The sequence below is a fragment of the Eulemur rufifrons genome, chromosome 26, assembly GCF_041146395.1.
Source record: "Eulemur rufifrons isolate Redbay chromosome 26, OSU_ERuf_1, whole genome shotgun sequence".
Lineage (NCBI taxonomy): Eukaryota > Metazoa > Chordata > Mammalia > Primates > Lemuridae > Eulemur > Eulemur rufifrons.
This window is the reverse complement of record NC_091008.1, coordinates 5,953,893-5,978,183: the sequence shown is the minus strand read 5'-3', so window position 1 is coordinate 5,978,183 and position 24,291 is coordinate 5,953,893. Positions and strand designations below refer to the sequence as shown.

Sequence of the window (24,291 nt, the reverse complement as noted above, 5' to 3'; positions counted from 1 at the left end):
AGAGGCAAAAGTCCACAAGACAATCAGAAGGATATGATATGCGTTAGAATAGTAATGGGTTATGTGCTAGCGTGTGCATGTAACGTACATTTAGTTCACATGTGGCACCTGTAATGGGACACAGCATTTTTCAGTTAACGCTTGACATACATTCTTTAATCTTAAAACCCTGTGAAGTAACGGCAAGAAGGAGCGACCCAGTTTTATGAGATCAAAGAGTTCACAAATGTCAGAGCTGGAACCTGAGTTTTGCTGACGGCAGCTCGCTGGCTCCCTGTTGCCATTACATCGCAGGTCACCATCACAGTTTATTAAGGTTTTTTTGGTTGTTTTTAAGGCAAAGGTCATGGTTTTTATTTCCTTAGTAGCCAATTACTTTGGAACTGGGAACCTGGTCCTTGGCATAGGTTCGTTGTCAAATGCTACTGATTTTTCTTACGATTGCAATTACAATTACAGTGTTTTTCTGTACTGATGTGTCTGTCGCTTGTTACATACTTCTGTACCATGAATAAAATTTGAGGTGTTTTGCAAGAAAAAAACCCCCAAACACAGCATACCAAAACCGATGGGATGCAGAGAAAACTGGGCTAAGAGTGAAATTTTCAAAAAGAAGGACATCAATAACCTAACTGTAGATCTTAAGGAACTAGAAAAAGAAGAGAAAAGGAAACCCAAGCCAACAGAAAAAAGGAATTATAAAGACCAGAGAAGAGATAAATGAAATAGAGAACAGAAAACAACAGAGAAATTAATGCAACGAAAAGTTGGTTCTTTGCAAGGACCAAAAGAATTGACAAACCTTTAGCTACAATGACTAAGAAAAAAAGAGGAGACTCAAACTAATAAAATCAGAAATGAAAGTGGGGACATTACTACTGGTTATGCAAAAATAAAAAAGTACTATAAGAGTACAATGAGCAAATGTACATCAGTGAAGTAGATAACCTAGATAAGATGGATAAATTCCTAGAAACACAAAACCTAACAGTACAGAATCATGAAGAAACATTCACAGAAAATCTAAATAGACCTACAACTAGTAAGGATACTGAATCTGTAACCAAAAACATTCCAATAAAGAAAACCCTAAACCATGGCTTCATTAGTGAATTCTGACAAATATTTAAAGGAGAATTAACACTAATCCTTCCCAAACTCTTCCAGAAAATTGAATAGGAACACTGCGTGACTCATTCTAAGAATTACTCCAATACCAAAGCCCTAAAAAATACATGAAAACTTCAGACCAATATCTCTTACGAATATTGACACAGAAATCCTCAAGAAAGTATTAGCAAACCGCATTCAGCAGCATATTAAAAGGATTATGTATGCAACATGACCACATGGGATTTATTCCTGGAATGCAAAGATGGTTCAAAATATGAAAATCAATCAATGTAATCCATCACATTACCAGAATGAAAGGGGGAAAACAATGATTAGTTCAACTGATACAGAAAAAGCATTTTACAAAATTCAGCCCCGCTTCATGATAAAAAACACTAAACAAACTAGGAATAAAGAGAAACTACCTCAACATAATGAAGGCTATATTGAAAAAGCCAGCTAACATCACACTCAGTGGTGACTGATAGCTTTTCCTCCAAGATTAGGAACAAGACAAGAATGCCCACTTCTCCACTTCTATTCAGCTTAGTATTGGAAGTTATAACCAGAGCAATTAGGCAAGAAAAAGAAAAGGCACTGAAGTTGGAAAAGAAGTAAATTAACTGTTTTCATAGGACATGATCTTATATGCAGAAAACTCTAAAAAGTCAATGAAAAAAAAAAACCCTCGTAATAAATAAATTTAGCAAAGTTGCAGGATATAAAATCATAGCTCTCTGCAGCCTGGAACTCATTATAAGCTTGGATTGGGTAAGGATTTCTTAAGTATGAAATCAAAAGAACAAGGAATAAAAGAAAAAAAATAGGTAAGTTTGACTTTATCAAAATTAAAAACCTTTGTGCTCAAAAGAAGTATCAAGGGAGTGAAAAGACAGTCCACAGAATAGGAGAAAATATTTGCAAATCATATATTTCATAAAGGATTGGTATTAATAATCTCTAAAGTGCTCCTACAACTCAACAACCTAATTCAAAAATTGGCAAACGATTTAAATAGATCATTCTCTAAAGAATATATATAAATGTCCAGAAAGCACGTGAAAAGATGCTCAGCATCATTGGTCATTATAAAAATGCAAATCAAAACCACAATGATATATACTTCACCTCCATTAGGATGGCTATTAAGGAAAAAAAAATGACAAGCATTGGTTAGGATATAAAGAAAGTGGAACCCTTGTCATTGCTGGTGGGAATGTAAATGGCGCAGCTACTGTAGAAACAGTTTGGTGGTTCGCCAAAAGCATTACCTAATGATCCAGTAATTCCATTCCCAGGTATATACCCAAATGAATTGAAATCAGACAGATACCTGCACACCAATATTCACAGCAGGATTATTCACAATAGCTCAAAAATGGGAACAATCCAAGTGTTCATCAACAGATGAATGGATAAACAATTGCTGAGAGAAATTGAAGAAGACCTAAGTTAATGGGAAGACATTCCACATTCATGGATTGGAATACTTGATCTTGTTAAGATAGCAATACTACCCAAATCAATCTATAGATTTTAATGCAGTCTCTCAATAGTGTTTCTTTACAGATATAGAAAACCCCATCCAAAAATTCATGTGGAATCTCAAGGGACTGTCAAGAAATTATTTGCCAGTACAGCCAAATTTTTCAGAATAGCCAAAACAATCTTGGAAAAGAAGTATGGTTGGAGAACTCACTGTTCCTGATTTTAAAACTTACTACAAACGTACAGTAGTCAGAACAGAGTGGTACCAGCATAAAGACAGACATACAGACTAATGGAATAGAACAGAGAGGCCAGAAATAAACCCTCACATACATGGTCGATTGATTTTCAACAAAGGTGCTGAGACCATTCAATGGGGAAAGGACAGTGTTTTCAACAAAAAATTCTGTGCAAACTAGATATCCACATGCAAAAGAATGAGGTATTGTTCAGCCATAGAAAGGAATGAAATTCTGACACGTGCAATATTAATAAACCTTGAAAACATCATGTGAAATAAGCCTGATGTAACAGGACCAATGTCATGATTCACCTTATGTGAAGTGCCTAGAATAGGCAAGTTTATAGACACAGAAGTTGAGTAGAGGGATCGTGGCCGGTGGCGGGGAACGGGGAATGGAGAGTTATGGCTTAACAGGTAGAGTGTCTATTTGGGATGATGGAAAAGCTCTGGAAATAGTAGTGATAGTGACACCATACTGTGAACGTACTCAATGCCACTGAATTTTATACTTAAAAAATGGCTAAAAGGGTAAATTTTCTATTATGTATATTTTTGTCACAATAAAAAACAAAAAGCTTCCAGTATTCCAGCACGTTTGTAATAGGAACTGGAAACAACCTAGATATTTTGTGACAGGATATTTGGCTAATAAATTGTGACATACTTAAATTGATCTCTTAATGGTCTGCTGAGTTTGACCTTTGTCCATTTAGAGGACAGAGTGATTCTGTTAAAACATAAACCAGATGATGGTGTTCCTCCTCAAAAACCCTCCGTAACTCACCATCTTAGAGTAAAAGTCAGACTCTACAATGCCTTTCGTAGCTACCTCTTTGATTCTACCTCTTAGCACCCTTCCCTTTCCCTTTCCACTCTGGCCACCTGGCCTCCTCCTTCCTGGAAAAGTCCCAGTATACTTCAGCCTCAGGCCCTTTGCACTGACTGTTTCCTGCATCTGGAATGCTCTTCCCCCAGGTATCTGCAAGCTTTGCATCACGTGATCGGCTGTCTGTTCAAGAAGAGCCTTGCCTGAACACCCTACATGAGACAGCAACACACCACACACACACACATACACACACACACACGTAGAAACTCCTACCATCTTCCTGATGTGCTTCATTTCCTCCACCACATCCGTCACTAACTGACACGTCAGGCATTCGTCTGTCTGTTGTCTGTCTTCCCCGACTAAGAAGTAAGCTCCTTGAAGGGAAGGCAAGTAATGTTGTCCACATAGTATCCCCAGGGCCAAGAATTGCTTGACAATTGCTGCACAGTAAATATTTACCTATGAGTGAGTCTATTCGATGAAATACTAGGCAGCTGTTAAAAAGGAAGAGGATGGGCTGGGCGCGGTGGCTCACGCCTGTAATCCTAGCACTCTGGGAGGCCGAGGCGGGAGGATCGCTCGAGGTCAGGAGTTCAAGACCAGCCTAAGTAAGAGCGAGACCCCGTCTCTATTAAAAATAGAAAGAAATTATCTGGACAGCTAAAAATATATAGGAAAAAATTAGCCGGGCATGGTGGCGCATGCCTGTAGTCCCAGCTACTCGGGAGGCTGAGGCAGGAGGATCGCTTGAGCCCAGGAGTTGGAGGTTGCTGTGAGCGAGGCTGACGCCACGGCACTCTAGCCTGGGCAACAGAGCGAGACTCTGTCTCAAAAAAAAAAAAAAAAAAAAAAAGGAAGAGGATAATTGATACCCCTTGGCATGGCAAGATTCTGAAAATACAATGGTGAACATGAAAAGAGCACGTTAGTGAACCAAAAGCATAGTACGATGTCATTTATGGGGGACGGGGAAGGAAAATCTATCTAAATGCATCAGATATCTGCAAGACTATATATATCACACTTAACGGAATCAATTCTGAGAGGTAGAAAGGCAAAGTGCACACCTCTGTGTGTGTGTACACTTCTTAGTATTTATCTACTGAAATAATCAAAGATGTATATCACAGTATTGTCCACAATAGAAAAAAACCTGAAAAGAGTATTAACAACATTGTATTGGTAAGATGGATTTTGAAATATTCTTAAACAATGGACTACATTTTTTTTTTTTTTTTTTTAAGTCCAGGAGTCAGGAAATAATAGCCTGCAGGCTAAGCCCAGTTCTTGCCTCTTTTTATAAAGAAAGTTTTATTGGAATTTATAAAGATTAAAAATGTCATACATACAAGAGACAGGGAAGATACATACATAAATACTATAAATAATTAGCTCTGAGTAGCAAGAATTTGGTGATAATTATTTCCTCCTTTACAGTTTCCTGCATTTGCAAATTTTCTATACAACTACATATTGCTATTTTAAAAATCTGAATAAAAGATTGACTTTGAAATATCTGGTTTGCTTTGAGTATATTCTTTGATCACAAAGTATCTCCAGTGCCACATTCTTGCCTAAAAGACGGAGTAGGTAACCCTTTCAGTATCCTTTCTAAAATTTAATGCCTAGAGACTTAGAGATGAGGCTTCCTTATTAGGCAAAGGGCCAGGCACAATGACCTGAACCAGGAAGTAGCTACCCTGCTTTAGTTTTGTTGATGCATAGGGCTGACACTTTGTTCTTTCCGATTTTATTGACTAAGCGTGTTATTAATTAGAGGTCAGGTTCAAAGTCACGAAAAGCCACTGAAGAAGGAGAATGTTAGGCACCGGAGGAATCTGAGAGTCCTTGTGTTACGGCTCCCTCGATTTACCGGATGAAGACGACAAGGGTCAGAAAGATTAACAACCTGCCCATGACAACCCAGTCAGATCTGGGCAGAGGTCCGCTGTGGTTTCCACAATGTTCTCTGCACAGTAAATGGAAGTAAATGAGGGAGAAATAAGGAACCACAGGGATCTCAGCAACGTTTTGGCCTACATAAAAATAAAACATCAGGAATTGGTAACAATCATGGCTGGGCTAACTAGAGTTATGTCTATCTTTTAAGAGAAATATTAGTCTTTAACCACTTTTCCCTTTCTCTTGGTATGCCAAACCCCTCTCTAATCACTGTTGTTATTGTAACAACGTGTCACCTGACTGTTACTGCAGGTGCCTGGCACACAATAGCTGCATCTCACGAACCCAACCTGCGAAGTCTTCTTCCTGTCTTTTTCTCCCAAGACACTGGCTTCAAAACCAAAATCATTGTTTTACTGAGATATGATTTATCTGCAGTAAAATGCACGCTTCAGTTTTGACAAATGCATACACCCAAGTAACCAACACTCCAACCAGGATATAGAACACTTCTGCCACCCTAGAAAAATTTCTCATGTCTCTTTCCAATCTACCGCTCTCCCCTTCTGATTTCTAACCATAGGTCAGTTTTGTCCATTCTAGAACTGTACATAAATGCAGTCGTTCAGTATGAACTCTTTAGTGTCTGGCCTTTTTACTCAGCATGTTGGAGGTTCATCCACGCTGTGGAGTATGTCATACTTTATTCCTTCTCTTGTGGAGTAGTGGGCCACTGAAAACATACACCACAGTCCCCCCTCCCCTGTCACCCTCTTTTTTTGAAGGACACCTGGGCTGTTTTCATTTTGGCCCAAATCCTGGCACCACTGTCTCCAAATAAAGACCAGTTTTGGGAACTGGATTTTGTTACTTTTGAGATTCTACCGTCCGCTGATATTATTTAGATTTTTCAAGGGCCTTTCTCCCTTCATCTCCTCTCCAAGTAAATCATGGTCCATACACGCAAGTGGAGAAGAATGAATTGTGTAATATTGAAGATGGGAAAATTCATGTATTCACCATGCTAGGCACAAAGGCTAAATGTGGAAAGCAATATCCTGGCCAGTCTCACAGTCTAATCTTGAAAAAGTTTAGTAAATCTTCAAGGGGTACACGGGTGGTGACTGTAGGGAAAGCAGCAACAGTGCTAAACTATTGCATTTAAAGTATCATCACGGGCCTCAATAACTATTCTAATCACAGCTTATACTTATCGAGCATTAACCAATTGAGCATTAACTAAATGATAGACACTGTGCAATTATTTCATTTAATCCTTATGCTTGATGTAGGTACATTTATTATCCCAATTTCAGGAAAGGCACATAGAAGCTCAGAGGGTATATAAAGAAATACACAAACACATAGATAGAAGACTCTCAAAGCCGCATATATGAAGCAAATCATAGGAACTTAAAGGAAGCGAAGATGTCAATTTTTAAATGGCATTGGAGCTGTGCAACTAAATAGCATTAGTAACATTTCTACTTTCCCTTTCCATTAGCATTTTGCAAATCCTTCTTAAGCCATACGTCCTCTCTCTGTTGATGTTCACTGACTCTGCATGGGAGTGGTGTGTGGCATTTACCTCCTGAGGAAGTACAAACCAGCTGGGCAATTGTAGTTTCACAAATAGAGTAATTTAACACCACTCTTGATAACACAATAAGAAGTGCTTAGCTATTTCAGGCATACTGTAACCAACAACTCTGGCCAAAATCCATGTACAGCAAGAGGGATTTCAGAGGGAAAGTGGGTGGTTTACCATCATCTTTGGGCCCTCAGTAAAAATACTTTTTTCCTTAATGCTTCCACTGTCTGGCTTACTGCCTCTTCCTGCCCAAAATATCTTTTAGTACTCTCTTCCTCTACTGCTTCCAAGTATTATTTTATTCAGCTATTTAAAATAGAAAAGATGGGCCGGGTGCGGCAGATCACGCCTGTAATCCCAGCACTCTGGGAGGCCGAGGTGGGCGGATCGTTTGAGCTCAGGAGTTCGAGACCAGCCTGAGCAAGAGCGAGACCCTGTCTTTACTAAAAAAACAGAAAGAAATTAGCTGGACAACTAAAATATATATATTGAAAAAATTAGCCGGGCATGGTGGCGCATGCCTGCAGTCCCACGTACTCGGGAGGCTGAGGCAGGAGGATCGCTTGAGCCCAGGAGTTTGAGGTTGCTGTGAGCTAGGCTGATGCCACGGCACTCTAGCCCAGGCAACAGAGTGAGACTCTGTCTCAAAATAAATAAATAATTAATTAATTAAAAAATAAAATAAGAAAGATGAAGCAGAAAGTGTTCCTTTATCTAGCAAGAATGCTCTCGATGTAATTTGGGGAAATGCATCCTTAAGAAGCACTGGATGAGCTACGTGGCTTCCTGTTTAAAGTAGTTCATTTATGATATTATGAACAATACAGCTTCCTGTATTAGTTTGCCAGGGCTGCCATAAAAAGTACTACAGACTGGGTGGTTTAAACAACATAAATGTATTTCCTCCTAGTTCTGGAGACTAGAAGTCAAAGATCAAGGCGTTGTTAGGGTTGGTTTCTTGAGGCATCTCTCGGGACCTTCCAGGCTGGCTTCGTGCTCTGTCCTCATGTGGCCTTTCCTCTCCCTGTGGCCTGATCTCTTCTTATAAAGGCGCCAGGCTGATTGGATTAGAGGCCACCCATGTGACCTCATTTTAGCTTAATTACCTCTTCAAAGGCCCTTTCTACAAATACAGTCACATTCTAGGGTACTTGGGATCAGGAGTACAACAAGAGTTGGGGAGGCGGCCACAGTGCGGCCCTTAACACTTCCTATTTGCCTTACAGAGCTGTAAACCTAACGAACATAAGAGAGTATTTAGGAAAACGCCATAAATGCAGTTATATCCTGCACAATATAAGAAGGCAGCTGTCAGAGTTGTTAGATCAGCCGCATGTTCAACTATTTTAAAATCATTTGTGAACCTACGTTGTTTGTAGGAAAAATGTTAGTTGCTACTGTTTCAGAGGGTGGAGCTCCAATGAGAATAAGATGACTCGGTGAAGATCATATCTACAAACAAGTAGTTTCAATTTTTTTAAATTCTCTAATTTAATTTAAAAATTCAAAGAATGAGAAAAGAAATCTAGCAAGTAATGGTTAATTACAGGAGATGTGCAAATGTGTTTGTTTTTGGGGGGTGTAAGCTTAAAACGCCTTATGAAAATCATGTCAAAAATAGTGTGAGAACCACGTGGCCTTGAAATTTAGCATATCCTACCGGCCGCACTTACTAATAGAAAAATATAAAATGGATGATGGGATGAATAAAGAGGGCTCACCGTGTTTTCTTCGCTCACACCTTTATTTATTTATTTATTTATGAGACAGAGTCTCACTCTGTTGCCCAGGCTAGAGTGAGTGCCGTGGCGTCAGCCTCGCTCACAGCAACCTCCAACTCCTGGGCTCAAGCGATCCTCCTGCCTCAGCCTCCTGAGTAGCTGGGACTACAGGCATGCGCCACCATGCCCGGCTAATTTTTTCTATATATATTTTTAGCTGTCCATATAATTTCTTTCTATTTTTAGTAGAGACGGGGTCTCGCTCTTGCTCAGGCTGGTCTCGAACTCCTGACCTTGAGCGATCCACCCGCCTCGGCCTCCCAGAGTGCTGGGATCACAGGCGTGAGCCACCGCGCCCGGCCCAGTCACCGCTTTGTAAGTACAGCAGGGTGTTCCAACTTTTAATACGGGGAGAGGAACGAATGCAAAGGACCATACAAAAAATAGTTCAATACAGACAATTCTACAGTCAATGGAACATAAATAGAAACCTCAAGATTTGGCCTGTAGAAGACAGAAAGGAAAGCCATTATCAGGGAAGATAAAAGAAGGACTTTGTTTTGCAAGTGTTATCCAGTTCGTAGTTAATATTTCAACCTCAGCATTTCACGGCTGGTCAAATACCAACAATAATATTGCCACGCCTCCTCGAAATGATTAATTTTCTTTATATATTGCTAGCTGTTTCAATCCCCAAGCAAATTCTTGTTTCTCTATTCCTGGATTTAAGACTTAATAGACATTCTGCTTCACCCAGACACTGAGCTTTGACCCTCCGCACACAAGAGGCCCGGGTTGTCCTGCCCAGGGCAAGTTCTAGGAGCGTTACTGCCCACCCGCGCCCAGGGCCCTCTCTGCAGCGCAGGCTGGCGACACCTGCAAATTCTACTCCGCTCGGCCTCGCCACATCCTGCTTCCCCGTGTGGAGGAAAGGGTCATTTCTTCCCGCGAATCCCGGTTTGCATAAAGAAGTCATTGTCTTTTTGCTACCAGGAACGATACACCAAAGCCTTTGGGGGCGCAGGGTGGGGACCCCAGTGTCCCAGCTCGGGGCAGCGCTGCTGGCGTCGAGGCCGCGTCGTCGCAGGGGCCTGTGCCCCGGCTGCCCAGCGCCCAGCACAGACCCTGGCACGGTTTCTGCACTGACGTTTCCGTCTGTCACTGGCGAACGACGGACACGAGGAGACCGACAGCCGATCCGAGCGCCGGGCCGCACTGCGGGCACCCGGGACTGGGGGGCAGGCCCCGCCGGTGCAACCCAGAGCGGGGCGCAACCAGACTCCGCAGCGAACCCGCAGCCCCGCCGCCCCCGGGCCACCCGGGGTCGCCCCCCTGCGCCGGCAGCGGCAGCCCATCCGGGGCTCCGCCCACCCCGCCGGCCGGAGACTGGGCGGGGCTTGCGCGCAGCCAATCCGGGCCGCCCCGTGACCCCGCCCCCTCCGCGCTCCCGCCCCCCGGCCTCGCAGGGCCGCCGGCGGCCAGAGCTGCGCGCGCAGCCCAGGTCAGCTAGCGGAACCGGCCGCCGCGCGCCGACCATGTCCTCCCCGGGGCCGCGGGAGCCCCCGGCAGAGGACGCGCCGTGGCCCGCGCTGCTGCGGCTGGACCCGGGCGGCGGCGCGCTGCTGCTCTGCGGGCTCGTCGCGCTGCTCGGCTGGAGCTGGCTGCGCTGGCGCCGGGCCCCGGGCATCCCGCCGGGCCCCAGGCCCTGGCCCCTGGTGGGCAACTTCGGCTACGTGCTGCTGCCGCCCTTCCTCCGGCGGCGGTGCTGGGTGAGGAGCCGGGCGAGAGTGGCGGGGACGGATGCCGCGGCGCTGGCCCCGCACCTGGTCCTGGCGGAACTGGCCCGCGTGTACGGCGACATCTTCAGCTTCTTCATCGGCCACTACCTGGTGGTGGTCCTCAACGACTTCCAGAGCGTGCGCGAGGCGCTGGTGCACCAAGCAGAGGTCTTCAGCGACCGCCCGCGGGTGCCGCTCATCTCCATCGTCACCAAGGAGAAGGGTGAGCCGGGGCTGCGCGGCCGCGACGTGCGGACGGGCCTCCGGGTGCGCGCGGGCTGCGGTTTCCGCGTCCTTGCCAGCTGCGCACCGGCCGCCTGCGTCCCGCACTAACGGGTGGTGGCTGCGGCGACGCCTCCCCTTCCTGGTGTCTTTAGGGTCCCAGGGAGCAAGTGGCAGACGCGTGACTCCTTCGAATTCCCAGATGGGAAGTAGGCGACCCACGGGGAAGTCGAGGGAGGGTGACAGGCAGGGGAGGACAGGTGTGAAGCCAGGCTCCGTCTTGGGGGGGGGGAGAGTCTCTCCCTCCCTCAAGCTTCAGGCTGTGACACCAGAGAGAAACTGTGGCCGTGTTAGAGGAAAAGATACTCTTTTCATCTCGTGAGTGTTGAATGCAAGAGTTGAAGCAGCTCTTTTCCAGTAAGATAGGAAGTCCTGAAAACACGGTAGGTAGGAGCTGATTCTTACCAAACACTGGCTCATGGCGTCTGTGATTCCTGCTCATCAGAGTCTAAACTGGGCATTTTTGTGGTTTAGAGAACACGTGATCTGCTGCAGAGGAATCGCCAATCTCCCCTTTCTCTAACTCCCGCCGCCTCTGTTTCTTAGCCGTCTTACTGGCTGGCTGAGGTCTCAGGCTTGAGTCACTCCAGGCAGTCAGGTGTCAACTCAAATGCCTTTTCCTCGGGGGCGTCTTTTCTCGCTGCCTCTGGGAGTGGGTTAGGCCCTCTTGGCAGTGCCAGGTGCGTGGCACTAGCGCTTTTCCAAACTGAAGCTACATGATTTTCTGGCCTTGGGCCTGGATGTGGGTTCTCGCCACTGGACTGGCTGACATCTAGGAGGACGCAGTCATTCCTGCCTGGCACATAGCAGGTGCTCAACAAGGATTTATTTAAGCAAATGAACTGCTCTTTCCCGTACCTGGAACATGGCAGGGAGAGATCCGGGCTTTGTGGGATCTGACAAAGCCAGAGTTTTGCATCAGGATTTTAAACTCATGGTAACGATGATCATGATACTTTAAATGTTCCACTGAAAAGCAAATGCCACAGTTCACACCTCACCCTTGGCGTCCACCTAGACTTAGCATCTCATGGCTGCCTAGAGTTCCACCTGCTTTTCATTTTTTTAACATTGTGGCAAAATACACGTAACGTAAAATTTAACATCTTAACCATTTTTAAGTGCACAGTTTAATGGCATTGGGTACATTCACCTTGGTGCACAACCATCGCCACCGTCCACCCACAGAACTTTTTTCATCTTGCAAAACTGAGATTTTTCTGTCTCTATGAATTTCACTGCTCCAGGTGCCTCATATGAGTGGAGGCATACAGTATTTGCCCTTTTGTGGTTGACGTATTTCATTTAGCATAACGTCTTTAAGGTTCACCCATGTTGTAGCCTGTGTGAAAATTTCCTTTTGAAGACTGAATAATATCCCGCTGTACGTACAGTCAGCCCTTGGTGTCCATGGGGGACTGGTTTCAGTTCTGCCTGTGGATGACAACACCCAAGGATGTCCAAGTCCTGGGTATAAAATGGTGGAGTATTTGCATACAACTTATGCACATCCTCCTGCATACTTTAAATCACCTCTAGATTTCTTATAATACCTAATATAATGCTATGCAAATAGCTGTTATACTATATCGATTAGGGAATAATGATTTTTTTATAAGTCTGCAAATGTTGAGTAGAGATGCAATTTTGTTGATCCTAAGTTGGTTGAACCCACAGATGCATGCAGAGGGTGGACTGTATATATTGCATTTTATTTACCCACTCATCTGTTGGCGGACACTCAGGTGCTTTTACCTTTGGGCTACTGGGAATAATGCTGCTCTGAATAGGGTGGAGTACACACACCTGTTCGAATCTCTGCTTTCAGTGCTTTTGGGTGGACACCCAGATCGTATGATCAATCTACGTTTAATTTTTTGAGGAACTGCTGTACTGTTTTCCACAGTGGCTGCACCATTTTACATTTCCACCATCAACGCACAGGGCTCCCACCTTCTTCGCATCCTCACCAACACCTGTGCTTTCCTGGTCACCTCTTTGAGAATGTGTTTCCCAACATGCTTCCCTTCCCTGCAGATCGGGATGCACTTCCCTTCTCTCTCTGATGCTACTGTTTCCTTTTAAGACCTTCCCCGCCCCCTTCCGGTCAGTCCACAAGTCCTGCCAATTCCTACTGCGGAGACATAACCTGCATCCGTCCACTTTTCCCCGTTTCCACCACTAGCACCTCATTCAAGCTACCATCATTTCTCATCTTACACTTCGGCAGCCTCTGAAATAGCCTGCTTGCTTCCACTCCAGTCTTTTGTCCACAGAGAAGCCAAAAGGATCTCTTAAATAAAGCATGACTTGAACCATGTAGCTCTCCAGTTGCAACCAGTCGCCTCCCCACTCCGTAGGGGACGTGCTGTGCCCCGAAGGATGGCCCGGCCTGCCTTCCTGCCCTTCTCTCTGTCCGCTCTCCCTCATGCATTTCAACCTGGCCTTCCTGCTCTGGACACACCAGGCTGATTCCACCATGCAAGATAAAAAAGTTGCTTCTAGACAAAGATGGCCCCCTGGAAGGGCTTCACTTTGGGTGAAAGACAAAGAACATTCAACAAACCTGGCTGCCAGCAAAAGACAACAAGGACATTTTTCTGTCTTTGCTTGGGCCCCAGCAGAGAAAACTATTCTGTTCTCCCACCACCTCCAGCCTACATTGCAACCACATACTTGACTCTGCCACCTTAGTACCAAAGCAGCCACAGAACATACGTAAGCAAATGCCTGCGTCCCAGTTAAGCTTTATTTATAGACCCTGAGATTTGAATCTCCTGATTTTCACATATCACAAAATATTGTTCTTTTGATATTTTTTTTTTTTACAACCTTTTATAAATGTGAAAACTAGTCTTAGTCCTTTGGCCAGAGCAAAAGAGGTGGGAGAATGCTGTTGGCCTGTGGGTTGCCATTTGCTGACCACTCGCGTAGACACTAAATAGGAATGTTAAAATGTAAGGATGAACATTCACCCTGTTTTTCTCAACCCAAAAGAAAGCAAGAAAGGAGGGGGTAAAAGAATGAACACAGCAGATAAATAAAAAGCTTAAAATAGTGTGTTAGAAATAAATTAGTAATTAGAATAAATGTAACAGGACCAAACTTAATGGCTAAGGACAGATTGCCGGAATGGATTTTTAAAAATCCAATTACATGTTTTAAAAGAAACATAATCCTTCCCCCCTAAAAAAGAAACATTCTCCCAACATAAGGGTACTGAAAAGTTCAAAGTAAAGAAAGGAAATGTTTATACAGTACTAAGAAAATACTTCTAAAAAGAAAAGCTGCTATCTTTTTGACAAAATATGCTTTGCCATACTTCACTGTAAGAATAAGAAGGGCATTACATGATAAAAGAAGCCTTTTTTAAACCAGGAAGATATAATAATTCTCATTCTATGACATCTAGCACATACATGTATCTAACAACATAAACAGATACATTATAGATGTAAATCTATATAGCTACATCATTATTTACCTACATATAGCAAAAACTTACAGAACTGCAAAGAGAAACTGAGAAATCCACTATTGTAGCAAAATATTTTAACGTAAATATCTGAATGGTTCAGAGAGCGAGTAGATAAAAGTTTGCTAAGGATACAGAAGATTCAATTCCAACGGTTATCAAGCTTTCTTTATTGGACATATAGAAAACCCTACACCCCCCCAAATTACTTGGATAAACATTCTTCTCAACTTTATTTGGAAATTTTATTAAAATTGGCCCCATACGAGGCTAAAAATCAAGCCTCATCAAATATTAAAAATCAGCATAAGACAGATTAACCCAGGTAGCAAAAAAGATTCATACTAGAAAAAAAAATTTAAACTTCAAACTGAATAATGAAAATGCATGTGCCCAATACCAGAGGCAAACTAGAACTTCAAGTCATTTATTAAGATAAAAGTCTGAAAACGAGTCAGATGGCCACCTTTATATATTAGAAAAAGAACAACAGAATAAACCTGAGGAAAAGAGGGACATGTTATCTCAATTTTAGACAAATGCTTTCAGAGAGAGAATACATCCTGGCTCATTTTAGGAGGCCGGTATAACCAAGTACAGCATAAGAAAAGAAACTTATAAGCCATTGTCACTGATGAATATACGTTTTTAAAAAAACAACAGAAAACCACATCTACCAATTCTTTTGAAAAAAGCTTAGAAACAACATTACCAAGTTTAGATTTATTCTTGGATTATAAACAGGTCTAATTATCATGAAGGCAATTTTCAAATTAATCTAGAAACTAAACACAATTTCCATCAAAATCCCAAAGGCTTTTTTTTTTATAGGGTTTGACAAGCTGATTTGAAAGTTTTTATAAAAGAGTAAAGAGCCAAGAATAACCAAAAACTGTTTTGAAAAGAACAAGGTTTTGAGGAGGAGGGGGACTTCCCTGTTAGATATTAAAACATATCATAAAGTATATTTATATGTTCTTATGAGGCAACAGTAATTAAAGCAACGTATTTTACGTACAGTGATAAACAAATAGACCAATATAGCAAACTAGAAGCCTACAAACTGGCCCATGTGGGTATAGGAAGCGTATGTTAGGGGCAGTTTTACAGGTGGCCGGGGAGGGGGGTGGGATTTGATACATCATGCTTGAACAATAGGTTATCTAAATGGGGAAAAGTATTTGGATTCCTACCTCAGAGGTAGGAGTCCCTAACACAAATATAAATTCAAGGTAGATTATAGAAAAAGCAAAATTTAAAAATTTCACAAGAAAATAGAGAATGTGTTTATGAACTCATGGTAGGAAGAGATTTCTAAGACAAGACATGAAGCACAAATCATAAAGAAAAAGACTGATAAATCCAACTCTCTTTGTATTTAAACTTTGTTTATCAAATAGTACCATTTCAAAAGTGAAAAAAGCAATTCACATGATGAGAGAAGAAATCTACCATGCATCTAGAATACGTAAGAAAAAGAAAATTACGTAGCACATAAGTACAAATTACAGAATAGGAGACCTGGCCAGTAACCAGTGAAAACCTGCTCTGACCCTTGGTAAGAGTCAGAGAAATGCAAATAAAAATTCGATGAGATACATTTCAGCCTTCTGATTGGCAAAAAATAAAAACATTGACAAGTACTAAGTGATGGCAACTATTTGGAACAAATGAGAACATTTATATGTACCAAGCACCATGCCAGAAGCTGGGATTCTAATGGTGAGGTCTGTCTCTGCCCTCATGTCAATCTGTTACTATATTTCTGTTCAGAATGTTCAGAATGTAAGCGTTTAGAATATGGGTGTAAGCACTCTGGGAGGCCGAGGCAGGAGGATCGCTCGACGTCAGGAGTTCGAGACCAGCCTGAGCAAGAGCGAGACCCTGTCTCTACTAAAAATAGAAAGAAATGATTTGGACAGATAAAAATATATATAGAAAAAAAATTAGCCGGGCATGGTGGCGCATGCCTGTAGTCCCAGCTACTCGGGAGGCTGAGGCAGGAGGATCGCTTGAGCCCAGGAGTTTGAGGTTGCTGTGAGCTAGGCTGATGCCACAGCACTCTAGCCCGGGCAACAGAGCGAGACTCTGTCTCAAAAAAAAAAAAAGAAAAGAAAAGAAAAGAAAAAAGAATATGGGTGTATCTAGCCTGAAGTATCTTCTAAGCCTGGATTCACGCTTATGAAATACAAGACTTTGAAATGCCCGCTAACTTTGGAAACCCAGGACTTTTCTTTTTTTTTTTTTTTTTTTTGTTGTTGTTGTTGAGACAGAGTCTCACTCTGTTGCCCAGGCTAGAGTGAGTGCCGTGGCGTCAGCTTAGCTCACAGCAACCTCAGACTCCTCGGCTTAAGCGATCCTACTGCCTCAGCCTCCCGAGTAGCTGGGACTACAGGCATGCGCCACTATGCCCGGCTAATTTTTTCTATATAGATTTTTAGTTGTCCATATAATGTCTTTCTATTTTTAGTAGAGACGGGGTCTCGCTCAGGCTGGTCTCGAACTCCTGACCTTGAGCAATCCACCCGCCTCGGCCTCCCAGAGTGCTAGGATTACAGGCGTGAGCCACCGCGCCCGGCCAAAACCCAGGACTTTTCAATTCACCAGGCATTACTCTCCATAATAATAAACATTATAGCAAATTCTCCTAATTTAATTGGATATGATTTTTGTTTTTAGAAACATGTATTTTCTTGATAGCTAAATTTTGCTAATCTTTCTTCTTGGCTAGTGGTCTTTCTCTGTGTATGAACTTTATATAAGACACCTGACAAATACAGAATCCGTTTCCTGGTAGGTCCTGTTCAGTGGCGTCTGGAATGCTCGCTCTCACCTCTCTTTCCTGGTATCCCCTTTGCAGGGGTTGTCTTTGCACATTATGGACCAGTGTGGAGACAACAGAGGAGGTTCTCTCATTCAACTCTTCGCCATTTTGGGTTGGGAAAGCTTAGCTTGGAGCCCAAGATCATCGAGGAGTTCAAGTATGTGAGAGAGGAGATGCAGAAGCACGGCGGAGAGCCCTTCTGTCCTTCCCCCATCGTCAGCAATGCTGTCTCCAACATCATCTGCTCCCTGTGCTTTGGCCAACGCTTTGACTACGCCAATAGCGAGTTCAAGAAACTGCTTGGTTTTATGTCCCGAGGGTTAGAAATCTGCATGAACAGCCAGCTTCTCCTGGTCAACATCTGCTCCTGGCTTTACTACCTTCCCTTCGGACCATTTAAGGAATTACGACAAATCGAAAAGGATATAACCAGTTTCCTTAAGAAAATCATCAAAGACCACCAGGAGTCCCTGAATGCTGAGAACCCTCAGGACTTCATAGACATGTACCTTCTCCACATGCAAGAGGAGAGGAAAAACAACAGCAACAGCAGTTTTGACGAAGAATACCTGTTTTATATCATTGGAGATCTCTTCATTGCTGGGACTGATACCACAACTAACTCCTTGCTTTGGTGCCTGTTGTACATGTCACTGAACCCCAGTGTACAAGGTAATTACTAGATGTTTCCTGTATGCATGGCAAAACCAGGTTATTTAAATCAGGATTAACAACCTCAGTGATCTGGTGGCTCCTAGCACTAAGCAGTGTCTTCAGGCTGGGAAACAGAGTAAATACTTGTATCTCCTAGGGAGTTGCTAAGGTGTTAACAGCGGAACCCCAAGTTTCCAGACAGCAGGACTAACATCGTAACTTGCTTATTTCTGCTTTAATCTCTACAGTCTGATTCTGTTTGAATCTGATTCTGTTTGAAATCTGTGAGGCTGAAAGACCTTTAGAGAAGAATATTCTAGAGCTGAAGGGGATCGTAACGCTCATCTGAACCCATTCATCTCGTTTTGAAAATGGAAAACAGAGACCCAGAGAGGCTGTGTGACTTCCACAAGGTCACGGCCAGTGCCGCCCGCTTAGCACCAATAGACAGTGAGTGTTGGCGGCAGTGGAAGAACACAGGGAAGGACGGGGTGTTAGTGTCTTTGCTGATATAACACATTAGCGCACATGGAATGGCCAAAATAGCACAGATTTGTTATAGTTGTACACATCAGAAGTCTGCTAAGTGTCTCCCTGGGCTAAAAATCCAGATGTTGGCAGGACTGCATTCCTTTCCGGAGGCTGGAAAGGAGAGTCCATTTCCCTGCTCTTTCCAGCTTCCTGGGCTCATGGCCTCCTTCCTGCCTCTCCGAAGCCAGGAATGGTGCATCTCTCTGACCATTCTTCTGTAATCACATCTCCCCCTGACGCGGAGCTCAGGTGGGTGATGTTCTCTGACGTTAATGCCCGTGAACTTAGACGGGCACAGCTAGACCATCTCTCCTTCTCCAGGCCCTTACCTTCGTCACACCAGCGTAGTGGCTTTTGCAATGTCAGGTATCGTACGTACACGTTACAGGGGATTAAGGGTGTGGACATCTTGGAAGGGCCACTATTCTGCCTGCCTGTAATAGTCGACTCTTGCCGAGTAACAAATTATCCCCAAATTCAGCAGCTTAAAACAACCACCGTTTATTATGACATGTAGTTTCTGAAGATCAGGAGTCCAGGAGTGGCTGAACCTGGAGGGCTCCAGTTTAGGTTTCTCATGAAGTTGTCGTCAATACGTTGGCGGGGGCTGCAGTCGTCTATAGATTTGACTGGGACGGAAGGATCCATGTCTGAGATGGCTATCCACGTGACTGCTGGCCACGGCCACAGTTCCTTACCACTCTGACCTTTCCACGAAGCAAGTGACCTAAGGGAGAGTGGGGTGACAAAGATGAGGATGTTTTAGAACGTAATCTCAGAAGTGGCATGCCTTTACTTCTGCCTTACTCTGTTGGTCACACAGACCGACTTGGAGCAAAGTGGGAGGGGACTGCACCAGGACATGAACCCCAAGAGTGGGGATAGCCGAGGGCCATCTTGCACTGTCACATGTTGTCACGGTCAGCTTAGGGAGTCCGTCCATGCTCATACAAGAGTGTCACTGAGGGTGCTCCTGAGTCCAGAGTTTTCTGCCGTCCTCCTTGAGAGTCACACGGTCTCCCTGGGGCTGGCGGTCTCTACCTGGACGGCCTGACCGAGGCTCCACTTCCCTGAGGCAGAATCAGGCCGTGCCGCCAACGTACCAGTTGTGCGCAGGTGGCGATGGAAGTACCCACGGGAGGGCGGGCCCGACGCTCTCCTGGGCTTATCTTCTGGTTGATTCTTTCCTCTTTGTGTAGAAAAGGTTCACGAAGAAATCGAAAGGGTCATTGGTCCCAACCGAGCCCCGTCCCTCACCGACAAGGCCCGGATGCCTTACACCGAAGCCACCATCATGGAGGTGCAGAGGCTGAGTGCGGTGGTGCCGCTCGCCATTCCTCACAGGACCCTGGAGAAAACAGGCAAGTCCGGGGCCTTCCTCCCTGAATGGCCTCGAGGGAAGCACAGCCCCTGATCCAGCGGAGCCCAGGTGACGGGTGTGGTGACCACTGTCTAGCGCGATCCTTCTGTGCATCTAGCGTTGTGCTGGCGGGAAGGAAAAGTCCAGGGAATGTTTGAGCCCTCAGCCGTCCACTGTGAGCTGTGCCGGCCTTCCAGCTCTGCTCAGGTTCACTAACGGCGCTCTGGCCCTCACAGCATCCGTGCTGATGCCGGCAGAGCCAACAATGCTGCGCTTTAAATCAGCCGTGTCGGCAGAAAAAACACTCTAGAACTGACTGACAAAGGCACTTCTCGGTCCTTTTCACGGAGGTAGGAAGAACGAGTCTAAATGTGGAATTAAGGATTTCAGTTGCCAATTATCTTAAATTTTTAAAATTCTACAGTCATAGCATACATGTTAAAGAATTAGAAGAGCCCATCTGATTCTAGGGTCACCCGTTTCAACCTCTCACCTACAGTCAAACAGGGACATTATTTGGGCATGGCCAGACTGTCTTTAATTTTTTTTTAATTTTTAAAAAAATTTTTTTTGAGACAGAATCTCACTCTGTTGCCCGGGCTAGAGTGCCATGGCATCAGCCTAGCTCACAGCAACCTCAAACTCCCGGGCTCAAGCGATCCTCCTGCCTCAGCCTCCCGAGTAGCTGGGACTACAGGCATGCAACACCATGCCCGGCTAATTTTTTCTATATATATTTTTAGTTGTCCATATAATTTCTTTCTATTTTTAGTAGAGACGGGGTCTCGCTCTTGCTCAGGCTGGCCTCGAACTCCTGAGCTCAAGTGATCCTCCTGCCTCGGCCTCCCAGAGTGCTGGGATTACAGGTGTCAGCTACCGCGCCCGGCCCAGACTGTCTTTAAATATCCCTATTACCAAGGAATTCACCTCTTCTGGAGACAGCCCATAAAATAATGGGCTACTTATATTAATATTATAATAATAATATATTATATATTAATGATTAATCTTACATTAGTAAGACAGTTATAAGAGGCAGTTGCTTATAAATGACACTCCATCACGTAACAGTTTTTTTGGTGCAAATTAGATGCACTCTGTGTACAGTATCTTTTGGGCATTGTTTACAGGGTGGATATTGACTTGTCACTTGGTAAAAGCCAGGGGTGACTTCGAGGACATCCCTTTATCTTCGTTTACCTTCCTCATCATATTGTTGTATGGCCATAAATGACTATACACTGTTAAGTTTTGTACAAATATTAGGAATTTGTAATTCTCAGGGCAAGTTTATGTGGAACGCCCTATTGTTTCTATTGTAGTGTTCTAACTGTAAGGTTTTCATGGTTTGATTTCGTTCGTTAAGTCAACATCCACTGAAGCACCTCCTGTGCCCGGTCTCGGGCTGGATCCCGGGACGGTGTAGAGACAAGGGGGCCAGCTGATAAGATCTCACCCCAAGTACCTCAAAGTTTAGTCTCAGCCCATTAAGATGCTAGGTATACAACTACTCTTTTTGAGATGGTGATATTTAGGGAGAACCGTTAGTAAAAGCATGTTGAATGACACTGTGGTTTGTGTGTCTGTCTGTCTCTCAGTGCTTCAAGGGTATACCATTCCTAAAGGCACAATGATCCTACCCAACTTGTGGTCGATACACAGGGACCCGGCCATTTGGGAGAAACCAGAGGATTTCTGCCCTCATCGATTTCTGGATGACCAAGGACAACTTATTAAAAAAGAAACCTTTATTCCTTTTGGGATAGGTCGGTTTCACTTTTATTTTTTGATGGCGTAATTTAAAAAAAGAAGTAGAACTAAAAAGAAATCTTATTTCGTGTCGTTGTTTTTAAAATATTTCTTGGCAAGCTGATGAAAGAGAAGAGAGAAATAATTTAGATGATGCAGATCCACCAAGTTCATTTTAGGTTTTAAAAATAAAATGAAAGCAGTTGGTTTTAAATCTTTAAATATGACTAGAAATCGTCCTTTCTAGTCACCAAGCTGCCAAGGTGGTTGTTTGGGTCCCAGGGAACCACTGGAGTTAAGAGCAACTTCTGACCTGCCAGTCTCGTGGCTTCTCTCATCTCAATAGTTCCTCTTTTAGGTTCCTAAGTTAGGAACATGGGATTCTTTCTATGGAAAAAGGAAGGCTCTAGAGATTCTTATCAGACCCCCACCCCCAAAATCTTCCAGGTGGGAGTTAAGGAAAGTGATAACCAGGCATGGAAGAGACAGGGGAGCTGCCACATTGGAGCTGTCTCTAGTTCCCGTCTAGGAGGAGAACAGGCTCCTGTGGGTAGGAATTAAAACGTGAACTTAGCATGTAAAGAGTCTGATCAGCGTACGCGGTGGAGGCTATTTGGTATGGGTGGCGATTTTATTTTTAAACTCTGTATCTGCATTTAAAGGACTCAACTTAGATGTTTCATATATACATTTGTACTTTTTGAAATAGGAAAAGGGATGGTAGTATAATTCCTGAATTGTTTTCTGACCTCATTTTTAGGGAAGCGGGTGTGCATGGGAGAGCAACTGGCAAAGATGGAATTGTTCCTGATGTTTGTGAGCCTGATGCAGAGCTTCACGTTTGCTTTACCTAAGGATTCTAAGAAGCCCATCCTGACGGGAAGGTTTGGGCTCACTTTAGCCCCACATCCATTCAATGTAATCATTTCTAAGAGATGAAGAGCATCTCCAAGAAGAGATGGTAAAAAGATACCTGAATATGGAAACATAAAATATATAAATTTGTGTCCTTCTAAACGGATTCTTCCTGCTACAGTTGACAGTGTATCTGGCAACTCAGCAGATCCAGGTTAGGCTCCGATTAGAGAAAGACTGGAAAGAGCTAGAGCCCACGAGAGCTTTCGTCTTGGAGGATTCCTCAGAGCCGTTTTAGTAACGCAAGTCTGTGATTTTGGGAACGGGGACCAACGTACTGAGGATTTTATTTGCAGTGGCTTCCACCAATGAGCCTGTCTTTTCCTCGCTTAGTGCCTCAGACATCCCAGGTGCAAAACGAGGGCAACAAAACTTGCCTTCTCTCTACCTCTCAGTACCAAAGGAAGGTTGAATGCCTCTTATCTTTTCTGATAGCACTAAAATGCTATTAAGTTCTGGAGAAGAAATTCAGGAGCAAAAGAAGAGCTACCTGCTGGCTTCCTGAGACCTATGACAACAGAAAAACGGTGTTCAGCTTGGAATACTTTGTTAGAGAGGGGTGTGGATGTTTTAGGTAATATTGAGGTATAATTTCTCTCAGCACAGATTCTATGTCAGTTGCTTTAGGCTTGTTCTGTTATTGTTACCTTTTTGTTTATGATTTTAGTTTTTACTTTTTGTAGAAATGGGATGAAGTGGACCCATATCTAGTATATTGAGGGAAAAAAGAAATTCAGATTTTTAAAAATCCCCTATAAAGTTATTGTCTAAATCTGTATGTTTGTATTCTAGTTCAACTACATGAGCAGGGAGCCTGGCTAAGAAGTGGCTTCATGGCAAGATTCCTTCCTGCTGAATTATTTGCAAAGATGTAGCTCTGCCCTGTGACTTACGCCCCAAATGGTGGCCTTGGGAATTTATTTTATTTTATTTTATTTTTTTTGACAGAGTCTCACTCTGTTGCCTGGGCTAGAGTGCCGTGGCGTCAGCCTAGCTCACAGCAACCTCAAACTCTTGGGCTCAAGCGATCCTCCTGCCTCAGCCTCCCAAGTAGCTGGGACTACAGGCATGCACCACCATGCCTGGCTAATTTTTTCTGTATATATTTTTAGTTGTCCATATAATTTCTTTCTATTTTTAGTAGAGACGGGGGTCTCGCTTTTGCTCAGGCTGGTCTTGAACTCCTGAGCTCAAACGATACACCTGCCTCGGCCTCCCAGAATGCTAGGATGACAGGCTTGAGCCACCGCGCCCAGCCGCCTTGGGAATTTGGATACTCAGATTCATCAGGAAAGGTTTCTTCTTTCAAGCTATATCGAGCATTCCTTTCCTATTCTCCCGGCTACCAGGCCGAGTGTATCTGATCCCTGAATACTCTCAAAGACAGGAAGTATTCTGATTCTTTATTAAGATAACTAAAGTGTTTGTTAATACAGAAGACCCCTCCAAAACAGCACTTCTCAACAGGGAGATCAACCCCCTTTGGGGAGAGTTTGGGATTGTGTGGGTGCGTTTTTCGGTTATCATGATGATGGAGGTGCTACTGAACTTTGGCTGCCTTGGGGTGAGGATGCTGAAGGTCGGAGCAGTCCTGTACAAGGAAGAGCTGGCCAGCCCAGAGTGCCAGAGTCTCCCCGGTGAGGTAATGCTCCGAAGAACGACCGCCCCTTTCCATTCTTCTCCCACAGAACTCTGTGTACAGAAGTAACCATGGTAACAGTACAAGCAACCGTATTTCGGAGCCTTTCCTCATGCTGGTAGCATACTGAATGCATGACTTGTAGGCTCATGTAATTCTTGCAGAAATTCTATTAAGAGGATGCCATTTTGTC

General features: G+C 43.8%; 1 protein-coding gene across 1 annotated transcript; it reads left to right on the top strand.

Annotated features, from left to right (window-relative positions):
- Positions 1 to 10,416: 10,416 nt before the first annotated feature.
- CYP2U1 (cytochrome P450 family 2 subfamily U member 1) lies at positions 10,417 to 23,396 on the top strand. Its single transcript, XM_069459027.1, has 5 exons — positions 10,417 to 10,892; positions 17,287 to 17,922; positions 19,635 to 19,796; positions 21,394 to 21,561; positions 22,305 to 23,396. The coding sequence occupies exons 1-5, from the start codon at positions 10,427 to 10,429 to the stop codon at positions 22,481 to 22,483; spliced, it is 1,611 nt and encodes a 536-aa protein (XP_069315128.1). The 5' UTR covers positions 10,417 to 10,426; the 3' UTR covers positions 22,484 to 23,396.
- Positions 23,397 to 24,291: the final 895 nt, after the last annotated feature.

Coding starts and splice junctions, on each gene's coding strand:
- CYP2U1 (XM_069459027.1), top strand. CDS start 10,427: ATGTCCTCCCCGGGGCCGCGGGAGCCCCCGGCAGAGGACGCGCCGTGG. Junction 10,893..17,286: donor CATCGTCACCAAGGAGAAGG/GTGAGCCGGGGC, acceptor TCCCCTTTGCAG/GGGTTGTCTTTGCACATTAT. Junction 21,562..22,304: donor CTTTATTCCTTTTGGGATAG/GTCGGTTTCACT, acceptor CCTCATTTTTAG/GGAAGCGGGTGTGCATGGGA.